At 35.4% G+C, this 16304-nt stretch overlaps 4 protein-coding genes across 6 annotated transcripts; 2 read left to right on the top strand and 2 right to left on the bottom strand.

The window, feature by feature from the left end:
- The first annotated feature begins 744 nt into the window (after nucleotides 1–744).
- Nucleotides 745–4896, top strand: Arp2 (Actin-related protein 2). 2 transcript variants are annotated; one of them, XM_069042894.1, is made up of 8 exons: nucleotides 745–1119; nucleotides 1170–1280; nucleotides 1363–1377; nucleotides 3352–3510; nucleotides 3569–3697; nucleotides 3755–3943; nucleotides 3993–4217; nucleotides 4269–4896. In XM_069042894.1, exons 1-8 carry the CDS (start codon nucleotides 1072–1074, stop codon nucleotides 4590–4592), a joined length of 1200 nt encoding a protein of 399 aa, XP_068898995.1. In that variant the 5' UTR covers nucleotides 745–1071; the 3' UTR covers nucleotides 4593–4896. The 2 variants fall into 2 exon arrangements, with proteins under 2 accessions (XP_068898995.1, XP_068899712.1); XM_069043611.1 differs by lacking the exon at nucleotides 1363–1377 and having other exon boundaries at nucleotides 747–1119.
- Nucleotides 4897–4943: 47 nt separating this feature from the next.
- Nucleotides 4944–5915, top strand: mRpS2 (mitochondrial ribosomal protein S2). Its single transcript, XM_069048324.1, has 2 exons — nucleotides 4944–5140; nucleotides 5192–5915. Exons 1-2 carry the CDS (start codon nucleotides 5035–5037, stop codon nucleotides 5833–5835), a joined length of 750 nt encoding a protein of 249 aa, XP_068904425.1. The 5' UTR covers nucleotides 4944–5034; the 3' UTR covers nucleotides 5836–5915.
- On the bottom strand, nucleotides 5825–8678 carry LOC138128944 (dehydrogenase/reductase SDR family member 7). Its single transcript, XM_069045485.1, has 7 exons — nucleotides 8353–8678; nucleotides 8149–8298; nucleotides 7747–8099; nucleotides 7560–7679; nucleotides 7342–7508; nucleotides 7115–7184; nucleotides 5825–6414 (listed from the first exon to the last, which is right to left on the bottom strand). The coding sequence occupies exons 1-7, from the start codon at nucleotides 8498–8500 to the stop codon at nucleotides 6397–6399; spliced, it is 1026 nt and encodes a 341-aa protein (XP_068901586.1). The 5' UTR covers nucleotides 8501–8678; the 3' UTR covers nucleotides 5825–6396.
- Nucleotides 8679–9151: 473 nt separating this feature from the next.
- On the bottom strand, nucleotides 9152–12180 carry Syx17 (syntaxin 17). Of its 2 annotated transcripts, XM_069047168.1 has the most exons (4): nucleotides 11877–12176; nucleotides 10251–10446; nucleotides 9870–10191; nucleotides 9152–9818 (listed from the first exon to the last, which is right to left on the bottom strand). In XM_069047168.1, the coding sequence occupies exons 1-4, from the start codon at nucleotides 12006–12008 to the stop codon at nucleotides 9575–9577; spliced, it is 894 nt and encodes a 297-aa protein (XP_068903269.1). In that variant the 5' UTR covers nucleotides 12009–12176; the 3' UTR covers nucleotides 9152–9574. The 2 variants fall into 2 exon arrangements, with proteins under 2 accessions (XP_068903269.1, XP_068902545.1); XM_069046444.1 differs by having other exon boundaries at nucleotides 9152–10191; nucleotides 11877–12180.
- Between the last annotated feature and the right edge of the window lie 4124 nt (nucleotides 12181–16304).

Genomic DNA, 16304 nt, shown 5'->3' on the forward strand with positions numbered 1-16304 from the left:
TAATCATTAAAAGCCACCGGTATAAATACGGGGTGATCAAGAAGGACTGTTTAAGTTGGTAACACTGGATCGTATTTTAAATCGTATAACAGGAGTAACTTCCGGTTGTTGGTGGCTTGTCGTTGTTAATGCTATACCTATATTAGATATTTGTAAAATAAACCAACGAAACATATTCAGTTGCAGTGTTATAAATAACCGAATTAAAAAAATTTCTTAATTGTACTGCCAACTTAAACAGTCCTTCTTGATAACCCGGTACAATCCAATCAAAAAGAAATTAAATCAGAGCGGGTGTAATATGTAACGTGCGATTAACAATTATTTAGATCAAAGGAAGCGTTAAGCTTTATTTAATTTGATAAAACGTTCAGTATCTGCAACCAACAATGCGAGATTTACTGAAAAACATCCGGTGAACGCAAATTCGATGAAATTTTCTACAGAAAGGCAATTTGAATTTGCTATAATTATAAGATTACTTTTTTTTATTTTGTATTTAAACATTCTAATAATTGTAATTTCCAATAGAATAGAAAAGAGAAACATATTATCAGTTGGTTTTTTTGTGTTTTCTGCAAATACCTAGGCTTTCCGTAACATTCTTTTGCATACTTTTTTAAAGAAAATTCAATTTTTCTCTACAACTATATGAAAAAAGTAACATGCTGTATAACGTTTAAGTCCATTTATTTTTAATATAGATATAGAAACACTACCGATAATTAACCCCTCTTTCTGTGTGGTTCCGGTGACGTTAGCTTTGCGGGGTGCATAAAAACTAAGCCGGCATTAACCAGCAGACACCTATTCTGGCTTATTTAATGATTTATTTCTCACAGAAAAGTTAAAACGGACAAATTCACCATTTTAATTCCTAATTTTAGTGTAATTTGTCGGTTCCGTGTATCATGATGTGTTCGGCTCATATCTATGGGCGTGGGGCGTGGTGAACAAATTTGATGGAGGTGACTGGTGTTCAGTGTGTAATGTTTTAACAGGAAAACCCTTTGAAATCTAATGAATTGGTCATTTACCGACATTTAATACGAATTTATTGTTAACGTAAAGATGGATAGTCAAGGCAGAAAAGTTATTGTCTGTGACAATGGCACCGGGGTAGGTTTACATTATCAAAAATTATCATTTTAAATTTCCTCGATTTTCAGTTTGTTAAATGTGGATATGCTGGTAGCAACTTCCCTGCTCACATATTTCCTTCGATGGTTGGCAGACCAATAATCAGAGCTGTTAATAAGATCGGAGACATTGAGGTTAAGGTAAGTTTCATTAAAACCACAGTTAACATTTCTGTTTTATTTTATTAGGTCCAGAATTTTGAAAGGGTATTTATAATTGCAGGATTACCATGTAGATGTAAGTGCCTCAGATACTGTGAGGTGTGTTGTGTTGACTAATCAGTTCTAATCTATTTTTTTTAAATAATTTTTGTTTATGCTTGTTGATAATAGTGGTTTCATAAAAGTTGTGCAGTGAATGAAACAAAATGTTTCATAGGACTTTTAACACTGTTCTTTTGTTGCTTTATTTGTGAAATTGGATTTTTAAGTTTTGGGTGACCAATTTTGAAACTTTTGAAATTTATTGACTTTTTATTTTATCAGGAATGACATTATTTTGTACACTTGGTTATTCAGTTTTTTTGATAGCTGAACATTAGTTATGGTAACATTGATAAAATTAAAGTAGACATTTTTGATCAATTTGTTTTGTGTGATAAACTGAATTGAAAAAAAAAACGTTTTTCATGTTTTTAAAGTACAATTTGAAATAGGTTTTTTCCATACATATAAGGTGAAATTTTGTCTCTAAAATCTCCTCCAAAATTGACGAATTTATAGCAGTTTGAAAGAAAAATCCTCATTAAGAGTAGATATTCTATGAAAAAGCTTCAAACGTGCCATTGTCAAAACTATGTTTTTTAAAAAGCGCTGCCATTATATCTACTTAAACGTTGCCTTCAATAAAATGAGACCGCTGCAGCTACTCTGAAGACAGTGTGTCTAACATTGAAAAAAAATAAACCATGGCCTCCCATTATGCCAAAACATCGTTTTGTAAAAACGTGTCCATTTTTTTGTTACGTGCCCGTTTGTTATGAAAACATGTACGCAAAAGATCGACGATAAAAAGTTGCATTATACAGTTTAATAATCCCCAAAAAGGATAAAATATGCAATTTTAGAATGGAGTTTCTCCTAAAGTATTCAGTTGTTGGTGTAAAAATGTTGCTCCATTCTTCCTGAATCATTCTGTCCAGTTTCTTTTATTGTAACTCAAATCTGAACTTTGAGGTGGTCTCTCACTTCGTCAAACAACTTATCCTACATGAGCTTGAAACTTTTCCCAATTAAAATTAAAGTACATGGTCTTTTATTAAGGTATCTTATTATTTTCTAAGCTTTTCCGGTCATTTTTTCCTTTCTTTTATTTTAACCATATCTCCTCCACCTAAAGTCTTTCAAAAATAGCTTCAGACAGATCCATCAGTGAGGGATTTTTTTTTCGTATTCCTCCGTCGTATAATAGCCCATCTTCGTTTGCTAAACAGTTCGAAGTTTTATTTTTTTATTATTCTGGAGCCCAGTCCTTATTATTGGTTCCAAATGTAAGAAGAGATAAATTTTATTTTTGGTAATGAATTTAATTTCTCATGATGGAATATTTAGATTGCTGATCAAATTTATTATTAAGATTTCCTCACGTATAAGTTTTAGAAAAAAAATCTAAACAGACCGATCAGTTGTTAAAATAAAATAATACATTTGACGGTGTTGTTTGCATAATTAATGATATTAAAAGGGTGATTTCTTGAGTAATGAAAATTATGCTATTAGATGTATTACATAAAATTGGCATTTAAGTAGACTATTTTGTTTTAGTGGATTGTTTTTTACTCACGATACCCACTTATTGTAAATGATTAGTTTAGCACCAAAGGCATACATACATACATAACATGCGAATGTCTTGTCTTTGTCGAAATAATTTCCCTGTTTGATATGTCTAATGAATGGTTAACAAATATCATAGTTTAGTACAAATTGGGTTTATACATTTCCATTTCAATGATTTTAAATATAAATATAATAAAAATAAACGAGCATGTAAATAAAAACGTAGCGACTGTGGTTGTTTATAAACCCAAATTTAATGTGTTCCGAGTTTTTCATGGTTTCCCTTGTGTAACTTAAATACTAACTTTTACACGCTTCAGGGAGTTGCAAGTACTCTTCCTGTAAGTAAAATTTTGAAACAACTTCCCACGTATTTTGCACCGAACGAGTGGAAAAACCGCAATAAATTAATGATTTTCGTTTTGATGTTTAGGATCTGATGGTGGGAGATGAAGCGTCAGCTTTACGATCGCTACTCGAAGTGAATTATCCGATGGAAAATGGCGTCGTCAGGAATTGGGAGGACATGTGTCACGTGTGGGACTACACTTTCGGTTCGAAAAAAATGGACTTGAATCCGATCGATGCCAAAGTACGTAATGCAACTGTCGAAACATTTCGAATTTTGTTGGAACGACGAAAACTTTCAGATCTTGTTAACCGAACCGCCCATGAACCCTACCAAAAACAGAGAGAAGATGATTGAGGTGATGTTTGAGAAGTACGGCTTTGCAGGAGCGTACATCGCGGTCCAAGCCGTGCTGACTTTGTACGCTCAGGTTTGTCGCCTCTAGATTTGTGTTTAGGATATTGAATTGTAAAAAATATTCGTTCAGGGACTTCTTTCCGGTGTTGTGGTAGATTCTGGCGATGGAGTTACGCACATTTGTCCCGTTTACGAAGAGTTCGCTTTGCCTCATCTGACTAGGCGGTTGGACATCGCAGGGCGTGACATAACTCGTTACCTCATCAAGTTACTGCTGTTGAGAGGTTACGCATTCAACCATTCCGCCGACTTTGAGACAGTTAAGAGCATTTTCAATGTAAATTCGTTCACTCACGAACTCTGTTTAGGTGCGAATAATGAAAGAAAAGTTGTGTTACATCGGCTACGATATAGAAACTGAGCAGCGGCTGGCGCTGGAAACCACAGTTTTAGTAGAACCCTACACTTTGCCCGACGGTCGTGTGATTAAAGTGGGCGGGGAACGATTCGAAGCCCCCGAAGCGCTGTTTCAACCCCATTTGATCAACGTGGAGGGGCAGGGGATCGCCGAACTTGTGTTCAACACGATACAGGTGATGGGTTTTTATTACGTTGTTGCAGGATTTGATTGTTTGTGATTGCAGGCCGCAGATATTGACATGAGGCCGGAGTTGTACAAGCACATAGTCCTGTCTGGAGGTTCCACGATGTATCCTGGTCTTCCGTCACGTCTGGAACGTGAAATTAAACAGTTGTATCTAGAACGTGTACTTAAAAATGACATTGAAAAGTTAAATAAATTTAAAATAAGAATCGAGGATCCCCCGAGGCGTAAAGACATGGTGTTCATTGGAGGGGCGGTTTTGGCCGAGGTCATGAAAGACAGGGACGCTTTCTGGATGTCGAAACAAGAGTACGAGGAGCAGGGTTTGAAAGTGTTGAAGAAACTGGGCCCCAGGTCGTCGTAAACTTGTATTTTGCAATCATTTACAGACGTTGGGCGATCCACGTACAGTTCTTTAGGAGGGATTATGGCCAGATTTGAATACTAGTGTGAAAAATCGAATGATTTTTAACTGATTGATTTTGAATGATTTAAATAGTCACTTCCTAAAGTTTTGTAAATTTTTCGACAGTCTGTATGTAAATTTGTCGTTATGTTAACTATAAAGATTATTTGTAAGGACTACCTACATTTGAATTATTTTCATACTTTTCTTTGCGCAATGTATATTTAATGGCATGTTTTAATAAACATTTTTTTCAAATTAAGTGACCAATGTGTTGAACCAAAAATTTGAATTTCCCGGTGTACAGTGTACACTGACACATGCACACGAGATGGTTTTCCAATTGGACGGACCGGAATCGATGTTTATAACCTAACTTTAAACTTTTATAATTAATATCATGTATTCATTGTCGTATGTATCGAGAAAACTAACTAAAAACATTTTAATTAAAGCCGCTAGAACCAATTCAACGATTCCCCAGACACAAGAGGTTCAACCTCCGTGTAAGTAAAGTGAGGTTATGTCACGCCGCTCCATTTAATTAAAATTTTTAGCAGAAGCACAAGATCTGGAGAAGAATGTCTTGAACCATCCCGATTATTTCAGCGTGCACAATTTATTCACCGTTAAAGATTTATTTGACGCGAGGGTGCATTATGGTCACAGGGATGGCTCCCTGGATGAGCGCATGTTGCCCTACATCTATGGCAGTCGATTAGGTCACATTATTTTCGATCTAGACAAAACCGCAGATTATCTAAGGCGCGCTTTGAATTTTGCGGCGCACATAGCCTACAGAGACGGAATTATTTTGTTTTTCCTGAGAGGAGCACAGAACTCTCATCTAGTGGAGAAAACAGCTCTTGAATGTGGAGAGTTTGCACACACGCGGTTCTGGAGAGGCGGCATATTTACGAATTCTACTAAACAATTTGGCGCAGTGACGAGATTACCAGATCTGTGTATATTTTTTAATACGTTGAATAATGTACTGTTGCAACATACAGCAGTTCGTGACTCTGCTAAAATGGGGATTGCCACCATCGGCGTTGTGGATTCAAATTGCAATCCAAATCTGCTAACGTATCCCGTTCCGGGTAATGACGATTCTCCCGCGTCAATCGAATTATATTGCAAGTTATTTAAAGCTGCCATCTTGAGAGGTAAAGAAAGAAGAAAGACAGATATGCAACAATAGTTTTGATTTATTATAAACAATAAACAGGATTATGTACAAAGTTAGTAAATTATTCAAAATACACCTCAATTATGGCCTCATTTGTAATTAAGTTATTACCCGCACCTACTTTTTGTTTTTACAAAACACTACTGTTAGGGATATATTTTAATGACTTATCTCTACAATTTAACTTTTTTAATCCATTATAAAACAGTAAACACCACAGACTTAGATTTTTCGTTGTACGTAAAAGTACTGAGCACAAGAATTCAGTTCATTATAAAAATTTGATCGTTCAGCTTTCAAATACTATCTAGCCTAATAAAGAAATAGTGTGTCCATAACCGAAAAAAGGGAGCATCATTCTTTAACCTCCACCACATTTTGTAGTTTGAATAAGAAACACATTACAATTTAATATCGTTTTACTTTCTGTTAGTAAGTGACGAGAATTAACGAAATTGTATTTTTTGTCTTACTACGCAAGAAAAAATTATAAAAGTGCAAAGGTACAAATTAGTCGGTAGAATTGGAAAAGTTAGTAGAAGTTTATCCATCACCTCAAAGTCTCAGAGCATTTCATAGTTTTTCTTTACCCTGGAAAAGATAAAATAATTAAAAGAAGAAGACACAAAGGAAATATAACTGTAAATTGTGCAATTACTGTAATCGAAAATTACGAAATTTCCGGCGAAACCGAAAATGTACAAGGATTAATAAAAATGACAGCGAAAAATTATTGCCACTTCTAAGGGCCGGTTGCACCAACGCCAGTTAAATTTAACTGTAGGTTAAAATGCTTCGTTACTTTAGTTACGTATCTATTGTTATAACAATGTTTTCGTATATTCTAATCTGTAGTTAAATTTACCTCACGTTGATGCAACCGCCCCTAAGTATACTTTAATCAAGATTTTAATTCCACCACCAGAGATGTATTAAAATAGAGAGACCGCCACAAAATAATAAATGCCATTATATCTAGTAGTGTCATGCTGGAAATATACTTACTTAAGTAACTTGTAACTTAAACATAAAAAAGTTTTCTTTAAACGATCTCGGAATATCGCGATGTCTTTGTTGATATTTATTTTATAAAACTTTACTACCATTTAGTTTTTTAAAATATTGGTTGTTACATCACTCATTGTAAAAATACGAGAAATTTAAAATTATGTCGAGCCCTTTTTACCTTTAGGTGTATAACAAACAAATTTATAACTATTACGTAAACAAAATCAATAAATATAACTGAAAAAAAGTATTACAAAACTATTTCTAATTATACAATGGCTACCTCAGAGAGTGTAATATCTTTACTGTCTCTAAACTTGAATAAACGACGTGGACCCAGCAAATGCAAGACCCTGAAATAAAAAACAATTAGGTAATCCAACATTGAGTAATTATTTTTAAGAATTATCAGATTAGATTTTCTGTTTTACAAAAATAAATAACACAACCCACCGTTCGTGCTCAACCAAAAAAGTGAAGCAAACGAATCAAGTGGAACTAGGAACTTACATGTTCGAGATAACGGGGAAGTATACTGCGCCGTAAACAAATGGCATCATGGGAAAAAGTCCCATCCAGGACTCTCGTGTCTTATTGGCTAAAGCGATAGCACACAATTCTCCACATCTTTCTCCCGTCATGCGACGGTCTGTCTTATCTGCCGCTATTCCATATTTCTACACAACATATTTAGAAATCTATAAAAATGCGTTTGGAAACTGATCTACCTGACCCTCCTTCTCTGTGAAACTCTCTTGCAAAAAATTTGTGTATGTTGGACCTGGACATAACAACGTAACGGCGATGTTTTTGCCAGTTTTCTCTGTCCTCAAAGCGTTAAAGTATCCCTAAAAGTATAAACGTTTTGAAAAACAAAAACAATTTAAAATCATTGGAAAATTTCTCATAAATTACATGAATGGCATGTTTTGAAGCGGTGTAGGTGGCTGAATAAGGTACGCCAAACACGCCTGCTAAGCTCGAGACTACTGCCACGTGTCCTGAGCCCTTTTCATTAAAGTAATTGACTGCAAGTCTGGACAAGTTAACTACAGCAAACACGTTTAAGTCAAACATTTGCTTGTCCACTTTCATTTCGATATTTTCAAACAGCGCCCTCTGTGAACGACCTGCGTTGTTAACTAATATGTCCACAGTTCCAAAATGTTTCAAAGCTTGGTCAAAGACACTATTATGAACTGATAAGTCAGTGACATCGAATGGTATTATAAGAATATCCTGTTCCTGGAGTTGGCCTTTTGATAGATCTAAAAATAGAAATTCCTCGTCTGCTTTATCAACAACTTGAACAATCACCGATGCACTCTCTTTTGACCCTTTCCAATTCATTTTTTCTTCGAGCTGTCAGGACTAATTTGACTCCGTGCTTAGCCAAGGCTTTGGCAGTGAATTCGCCGATCCCACTTGAGGCACCTGTGATAAAAACGACTTTTCCCTTCAACTTGCCTGTAAAGTACCCCAGTTAAGCTGTTGATCTGTGCAGTCGTTAGCTATACAGACGTGGAGATTTTCCAAGCTTTGAATAAAACGTTAACTCTACATCACAGTCGATGAAGCACATGGCAAGAAGGTACAAAAGGCCGTAGGTAACAACACCTGCACCTATCACTTCGAAGAAAACCATTGCTAGTTTTTGTGCCGACGACATAACCCAAAATAAATTATCACGATCAGTGAAGCATGTACTTTGAAATGTATACAGACAATAATGCTTTTTACGTGTTATCTCTTCGCGCAAACATTGCCATTAAATCACGTTTTAATGTGTAGTAGGTCAATGTGTAAAAGTCATTGCCCATGCAACATACAGTGGAAAGGGAAAATGGACAATTTTGAATATTCGTGCGACACAAATTAATTTATTTGTGATAAAAAAATAAAACACTGGATTTTTGCCAAAAGTCAAATTTTAATTTGAAAATAAGAATTTTTTTTGAGGTTGGAGTATTGTGGGTTGCATAAATTAATGTTTTGCATTTCTTTTTTAATTTTATTGTACACCGTGATCATGACTGAGTCTGTTGGCAATGAAACAATTGAAAAGTACTGGTGTTTTTTGTCTCGTAATTCGCACCGACTGAATTTTTTAACTTGAGACGACATTAAAAACATTTTTGGTTATGCGGTTATGTTTATGCGATTATAAAAATGAACCTTTGATGGTATATTTCAAATTTGCTAAATTTCATTGTTACCAACAGACTCAATCATTCTTGATCGCACCGTAGATATTTGATAGGAACAGGTATTTAAACTATCAATACGCCTACGTGTGTAAATGAAAAAAAAACAATAAAACAAAAAAAATGAATGGAAATGTTTATTGAAAATATGACAACAAACGTTTTCGTATTTTTTTATTGTATAGAATTTTACAGACCATTAATAACAATGGATCATACAATATGTATTTCTGCCTGCATATTTTATTTAACCGCTGGTATAGCAACACAGCTTAATACAAATTAAGAGTTTCACTCGAAGCAAGTAAAAATTATGGCGTGCACACCATCACAGTCGTTCAAAGTAGAACTAAATACATGCTTAAGCATAATTTCTATAAAAAATTAAAATGTCTCAGTGATGTTTATGATTTTGTAAATTTGAAAATGTGTATGTTGGAACTAAGCGTCAAATAGTTTAATAAATTATCAAGCCGCAATAAAACGTTTTATATGTACAATCGTCATTTAAATAAAATAATTTAACAAAAAACGCACTGTCATATATCCTTCTTGTCATGACAGTCGTGAAGCACCTGACCGTCATCAGGCACTTCAGTCGTCTGTTCTTGGACCTCTTCAGCGGCTTGACTTTTCTTGAAGAACCTTCCGCCCGTGTACCCCGCGATGGCACAGCCCAAAGCGGTCAAGCCTCCGATTTTAAATCCCGCGACTAGGCCAACCGGCCCCCCTATCATCGACCCCAAAAAGGCGCCAGTCACGGGGTAGACGGCAGTTTTCAACCTAAAAAGAAACCGCTCAAACCTCGACTTCTTCTTTCGGTCGTCGCTATACCTATGCGCCTTGACTAAGTCTTTGAAGCCGGCGTGCACATTTTCGTGCGCGCTTTCCACTTTTTCTTCAGCCTGATCCACGTGTTCCTTCTGGTCTTCTACCATTTGATGGAGCTGGGTGTATATCTGGTTCAAGTCTTCAGTCTCTTTGTGAACGGTTTCCACCTCGTTTAGGAGTTCTTGTCTTTGTCGTAGTACCACGTCGTCTAGGTTTTCGTGGATTTGTATTTGAGAAGCGCCCTCAAACGGGCTGGTTTCTTCTAACAGTTTTTGGTCTTCTTCGTTTTGGCGGTTCTCCAATTCGGCACATTTTTTCTCCAGATCTGACAACATTCGGTTAGAAAAAAAAAATACATACGTAAGATGTTGGTTGGTGCATTACCTGTGTAGCCGGAAATTAGAGTGATTATGATTTTTCTAAATGATAAAGTTTTGGTATCAAACTTATCTAAATCTACATCTTCCACCTGAGTTCGCAAAGTGTCCAGTTCATACATTAAATCCTTCAATTGTTTGATAACGCGCTTCTTGCTCTTAATTTCTTGTTGAACAATTTGAATATTGTTTTTTGACATTAACTAAAAACACAAACAAATTGGTAAATGACTGATAGGTATGCACCAAAGTTTCTATGCACATATTTTTTCCCAAACATAAAGCAAAATGGTTTAAAATAAACATTATCGTATCATTAACGATTATGATCACTTTATGTTACACATTTATTGATAATTATGAAGTCCATAATATTCGAATAACTCAACTTCCTTAGTTACTTATAATACGTTAGTTAGTCATAATAATATGTACATTAGTTATGTGCTCATAATAGGTACGTTAGATACAATGATACGATAAAGCCTGAAATATAACTCGAATAATATGGGATTTAAACAACGCTCGGACGTTGTGCAGGTGACTCGGCTAATCGCCTCGTCACCTGACAACGTCCTCGCATATTATAAATCCCATAATCTTCTCGTTATATTAATAGCTATTTTATTACACTCACTTTTGAGTCATGATGTACTATTGCGGGCAAAAAAAGTGGGACATCAAATTTCTGTCAGTTTTGAAAAATTCGATGTAGTTCAAGCTTTATTGTCATTCTTTTTTGACACTATTTCTTTTCCAAATACCTGTTCTTTTGATAAAGGTAGATTTTGATTGGACCTACAACCTACAATACTTGACAATGTTAATCAATTGAAAGTAGGGTTAGAATCAGATAAGGGTTATTTCACATTAAAAGTCAAGACAATGACGTTGATGTCCCACTTGTTTTGCCCGCAATAGTACTATCGCGGCCAAAATACTTTGGTCGTCAATGTGACATAAATGACATTCAATTGTAAAGCAAACTTTAGGATGTTTAACCTTATTTTTTACTACTGTCAAAATTATTTTAATCTATCAGTGTCATACGGGTGGGGTAAATCCCAGCTGCGGAGGCAGGGTTCAAAATGAAAAGATCAACATGGTCGCGGTTTAGACAACCTTCAGAAGCCAGTAAGACGATTCTATATTTATCAAAAACTGAAGGTGCCATATTTTTGACAAGAATAATTTGAAATTGTCATGTATATTGACGTTAATACTTGATTTACATTTGAAGTGTCAAAAAGTGACGACCAAAGTATTTTGGCCGCGATAGTACAGTATCAGTAAAATTTAAATATTAATGCCTCATTTGAATTTTTATCAACAATTTATTATGCGATTTTTAAAGCAATTTTTCTGTAAATAATATCTAAATGCTGTGACTCATGGTAGGTACTGTTTACGTTTATTTTGTGTCCCTTAATAAGCGTTATCTATTTAAATTAACCTACTTTGATGATTACAAAGTGGAATAAAGGCGTAAAATACGCATTAAACCAAACAAGCGAATTATTTTTTGGGTCTCCCTGTAGCGCAATCTCTCTGTTGCCAAACAACAGGTTGCCAACATCAGAATAACAATTTTCTATTTTTGTGATTTTACGCTTCTGGAAATCAGGGTACATACCTTAAGAACACATGTTCTGTGCTGCTCAAAAATACTTTGATGGTGAGGAATTACTTCTTCGCTGAACTTATTCAAAGGCACTTCTATCAGTTTCAGTGGTTGTTTTGTGATACTCGTGTTAAGAACCGACATTGTTGCATTACCACTTGGCCTAAACAATAACTGACTATCGAACTTCACCACCTCAACATTTCATTCGTATTTGTAAACAAAGAAGTCACAATAACAAAGAATTTTGACAGAATATGCTGCGAGAGGTTTGTTGTTGATAGGGAATAGCACAGAAAATAATGAGATGAGAGTCAGAGTAGTGTTCTATTTCAGTTGATCGTGTGTACTCTAGTGGCCACCAGGTGGCGCTACGTTTGATATACAGAGCGATTGAGAAGTACTGTTTCAAGTTTCAGTAGCGTAGGTGGAGATGATGGTGTTACTTAGCAGGAAATGCATAACAATGCAATGACAGATTTATCTTATCTCGCTGCAAAGTGCATATAAAGACAACATAAAAAACTTAAGGTTAACTCGACGAAACATGTCTTTAAATACACTGTACTCAAGATTCTTGTCGGTTATTAATAATGTACGAGGCGAGGCGTCTTAGGTATTTTTTTTTTGTTTCTTGAATTAAATCTTGTTTTAGATATATTCATTGTCGAAAATCCTTGATTTTTACAAAAAAATCCTTATTAAAAGTATAAAAATGTCAACGTCTAGATTTGACCGCACCCCATTAGAATTTTCTCTTCAAATTCAGCAAAATCATTTTCGCTTTGAATTTTTTTTTTTGAAGCACAGATCAGACTTTGGTTGGAGACTGAGTCGACGAAAAATAAACGAAATGATAAATGCAATTTGCACAAAAAATTGAACAAAAAATATCCGTGTAGCGGTGCAGGTATCGGTTAATTTTCTTAATAGCTACTTAAGGGAATTTCGTTTTTCACGGTAATAATTTATTTCTTAATTTCCTGTCGTCTACGTTTCATCTTTCATCATCGTAGGTAACTACCAAAGCGTATAAAATTTTTGAGATTTGATTTCATTCAAAGGAACTAATAATGTCTTGGGTATGAGGCGATTCTAATCAGTAATCAGCCGTTCTTATAATTGATTATCAGTACTCTCTAATTATATCACGTCGATTAGATCTACATGTTTCCAGAGGCTAGAATAATATCTGCCTGCATCATCGGTTATGGTGAAAAACGAATTTAATTTAACACTTTATCTAGTTCCTGGTGTTTTCAACTCTCTGTGGCGTTTTTATAGTCTCTAATTAGAAAATATAATTCTTAGGACGGACGCTTTATCCTTTTACGTCAAAATTTCGTAACAAAATTGTTGGTGTTCGACTTGAAATCTAAATTTACCACCAACACCATGTGTTGGCCAACCTGGAGAGATGTCAATTCAGAATTCAGTTCTTCACCCCAATAGTACAGGGTGAGCAAGAATAACTGTTTCAGTTGGCAATACAAAATTTTACATGAAATTTTCAAGACTGAATTGTACCTATTTCGGTTTGTTTTATTGACACTATTGACAGCTGCTATACTTTCATATTTAAACGTCTTGGTTTTTGTATTCTTTTATTAATAAAATGGTTTTCTCGTTGGAACATGACATAAAAGTCACCAAAATTCACCAGAATTTATTGCCAACTCAATCAGTAATTGTTGTTCACACGGTATATTAATCAATGGTTATTGAGATCAAAATCAAATGTAATAAAAATGCTTCTGCCGTTGCGCATTTATGCAGACATAAACGTTTTTCCAAAAACTCTTCGTTTTTTCACAATTTCATTTAACCAAGCGAATGACGTTTATGTCAAAATTACGAAATTGCATAGCTAACTATGTTTTATGTTTTTTAAATCAAAAAACAAATATCCATGTTAACTTTGCAAATGCATTGTGGGTTGCATTTTCAATTCCGATGTACGAGTATGTTATCGCGAGAAAAGTCAATTTAATAATCTTTGTCACGTGTAATTAACAAAAAACGATTAGTTACATAATTTTTCGTATCAAAATAAAACAGGGGTGTTTAAAATTCAATGTGTAATAAATGTTAGAGTTTGTCCAACTTAAATTGTTTTTCAATAATATCAAAATTTAAATCTATCAGAATCTAAGTTTATTGGTGCTAAAGATGATGGCGATCTAGATTCTAGGTACCTTTCTGGATGTTGGTAATGATAACAAATCTCTTTAATCATGGATTAGTGGATAAGTTTCCAGGTTCGAATTCATGGACCCATTTCTGCTTTACTGGATTGCTAAATTCAAGTTTATCAATTATGGGTTTTTGAAGATTGTTAATTTCTCCTTCGATTAAATAATGTTCAGTTGCTGTGTTGGTGGATCTGTGATATGCGAGCAGGGTGCTTGTTCTTTATCCAAACCACAACACTCACTTGGTCGTAGTTTTGCTCGTTGACTCTTTCCACTAACGCAATTCTTAGCGCAAAGAACCAGCCTCGGCCAGACCTAATAATGATTTGATTGCAAAATACCTTCGTCTTCATCCCAGTCGTGCCATCATCCGCGTAATAAGATGCCACCACCTATCCTCCCTCCGCTCCGTTTTGTGAGTAAAATGAAACTTATGTTATAAATAATTCAATGATCACGCTCACAATAACCGCGCTCAATTAATAATAAATTACAATGCCGTGACGTATAGCAGCATCACTTTGTGATGTTGATCACGATTGCATCAACGCATTGTAGCTTCATTATCATGGAAATCGGGAGGCACCCGAGAATAAGAAATACGGCGGCGTGGGCGGCGACCAAACACAAAAGCGGAAAAAATCCGATCGGATAAGTCCACAAACGGAAACGTCGCTCGGGTCTTCAAGTTCTTCCGTAATTAGTGCGCCGGTGATGGAAAGACCGCAAACATGCAAATCGGTCGGCAAAACGAATAAAAGATATTAAGTCGTTAGGGGAATTTGTATCAATTTTCCGCATTATCGTTCCCATCATTCCTTGCAGTTAACATGGAATAGCGGCTTGTGTAATAGCAGCAGCAGGAATGGCAACTGATAGCGCTTAATTTATCGTGAGCTTACTGTACACTTTTTCAAAAAATAACCGATCAATGATGCCGCTTGACTTACCGTTCAGCCATGACACCCAGACTCATTAACTGATATCCAGCATTTCACAGACCCACATTTTATAAGCATTTCACAAAAGACATGAATATTCATCAGAACTGCATTAATGATATACCGGGAGGCTCAAAATTTCTACGGTCTCACTCGCTACATTGTATTTTCTCTAGGAGAGACCTCCATGAATACGCTCAGCAGAAGATTTTTAATGATCATATAAATGTTGTATGAATGTCCTTATATGTTAGTTCTTGTCATTTAAGAATTTATGAGGCATTTGTTGCATTAAATACATATATAATAAATATCTGTGGGAGGTAGAACGGCACATTTCTTTCCTCGACAAAAATTTAATTATAACACGGCTCTATTAATATTTACGATTAAATTAAATTAATAGGTCTGCATCCTGTGCACTTTTCAGTCTAAAAGCTGAGAACCAGTCGCAGTTTTATTTGCTGTAAACTTTGAGTCGGAGTGTTTGATTTGATTTTGCACGGTGATCTGATAACGATGCATAATGCAGCGTTATCAGTGGCCAAATTGTGTGCTGATTTCCAAGTAATGCGGTGTAAAGCGAGACGGAGCTAAGGAGATTACTTTAATTGCGCCAGTAATGGAATTGCAGAGTATTTACATGCGACAAACAGTTCGGACGTCCATTTCCCAAGTAATTTAATCCTGTTGACGATATGTGGTGAAAACTAGATTTACACGAGTTTACAGGATCACGTAAAAGTTTAAATTAGTGCTGAAAACAGTCGGGAAATCTCATTAAAACAAGTAATTTTACTGGACGGGTGCGTCACAGTAATGCAAACCGGGATAAAAATGGGAGCGTGCGGGATCAGCTTTCAATCAGTTGCAGCGGTGGTTTGAAAATCAGGTGAAGCGCGATCGTAGATGGGAGCTTTTAATTAGTGCGATGTGCTCGATAAAAATAAGAGGGTATTGTCAGCGGGATTTGAAGGCGGTTGTTGCGTCTGTTCGCTGTAACCCATTTAAAATAAATAAATCTTTAAGTAAACAGACTGGTTGGAAAGCAGCGGTAGCAGGAGCGAGGGCGTTTGAACATATTAAAATGTAAATAAGTTATTGATGATAATATGTGTTTTGATAAAAATACCTTAGGTGCGTGGGATCGACTCGTGGGAATGTAAACATGTCAATTACTTTTTTTATGGCACAATTTTATACATAATAATATTTGTGATTCCGATCGAGGATAACTTTGTGAAGCAGTTTGAAAGTGTGACAGTGAAAGATTCATGGGAACAGGTAGATTTATAAAACTGGTCGCG

The sequence above is a fragment of the Tenebrio molitor genome, chromosome 1 (genome assembly GCF_963966145.1).
Source record: "Tenebrio molitor chromosome 1, icTenMoli1.1, whole genome shotgun sequence".
In the NCBI taxonomy this organism is placed as follows: domain Eukaryota; kingdom Metazoa; phylum Arthropoda; class Insecta; order Coleoptera; family Tenebrionidae; genus Tenebrio; species Tenebrio molitor.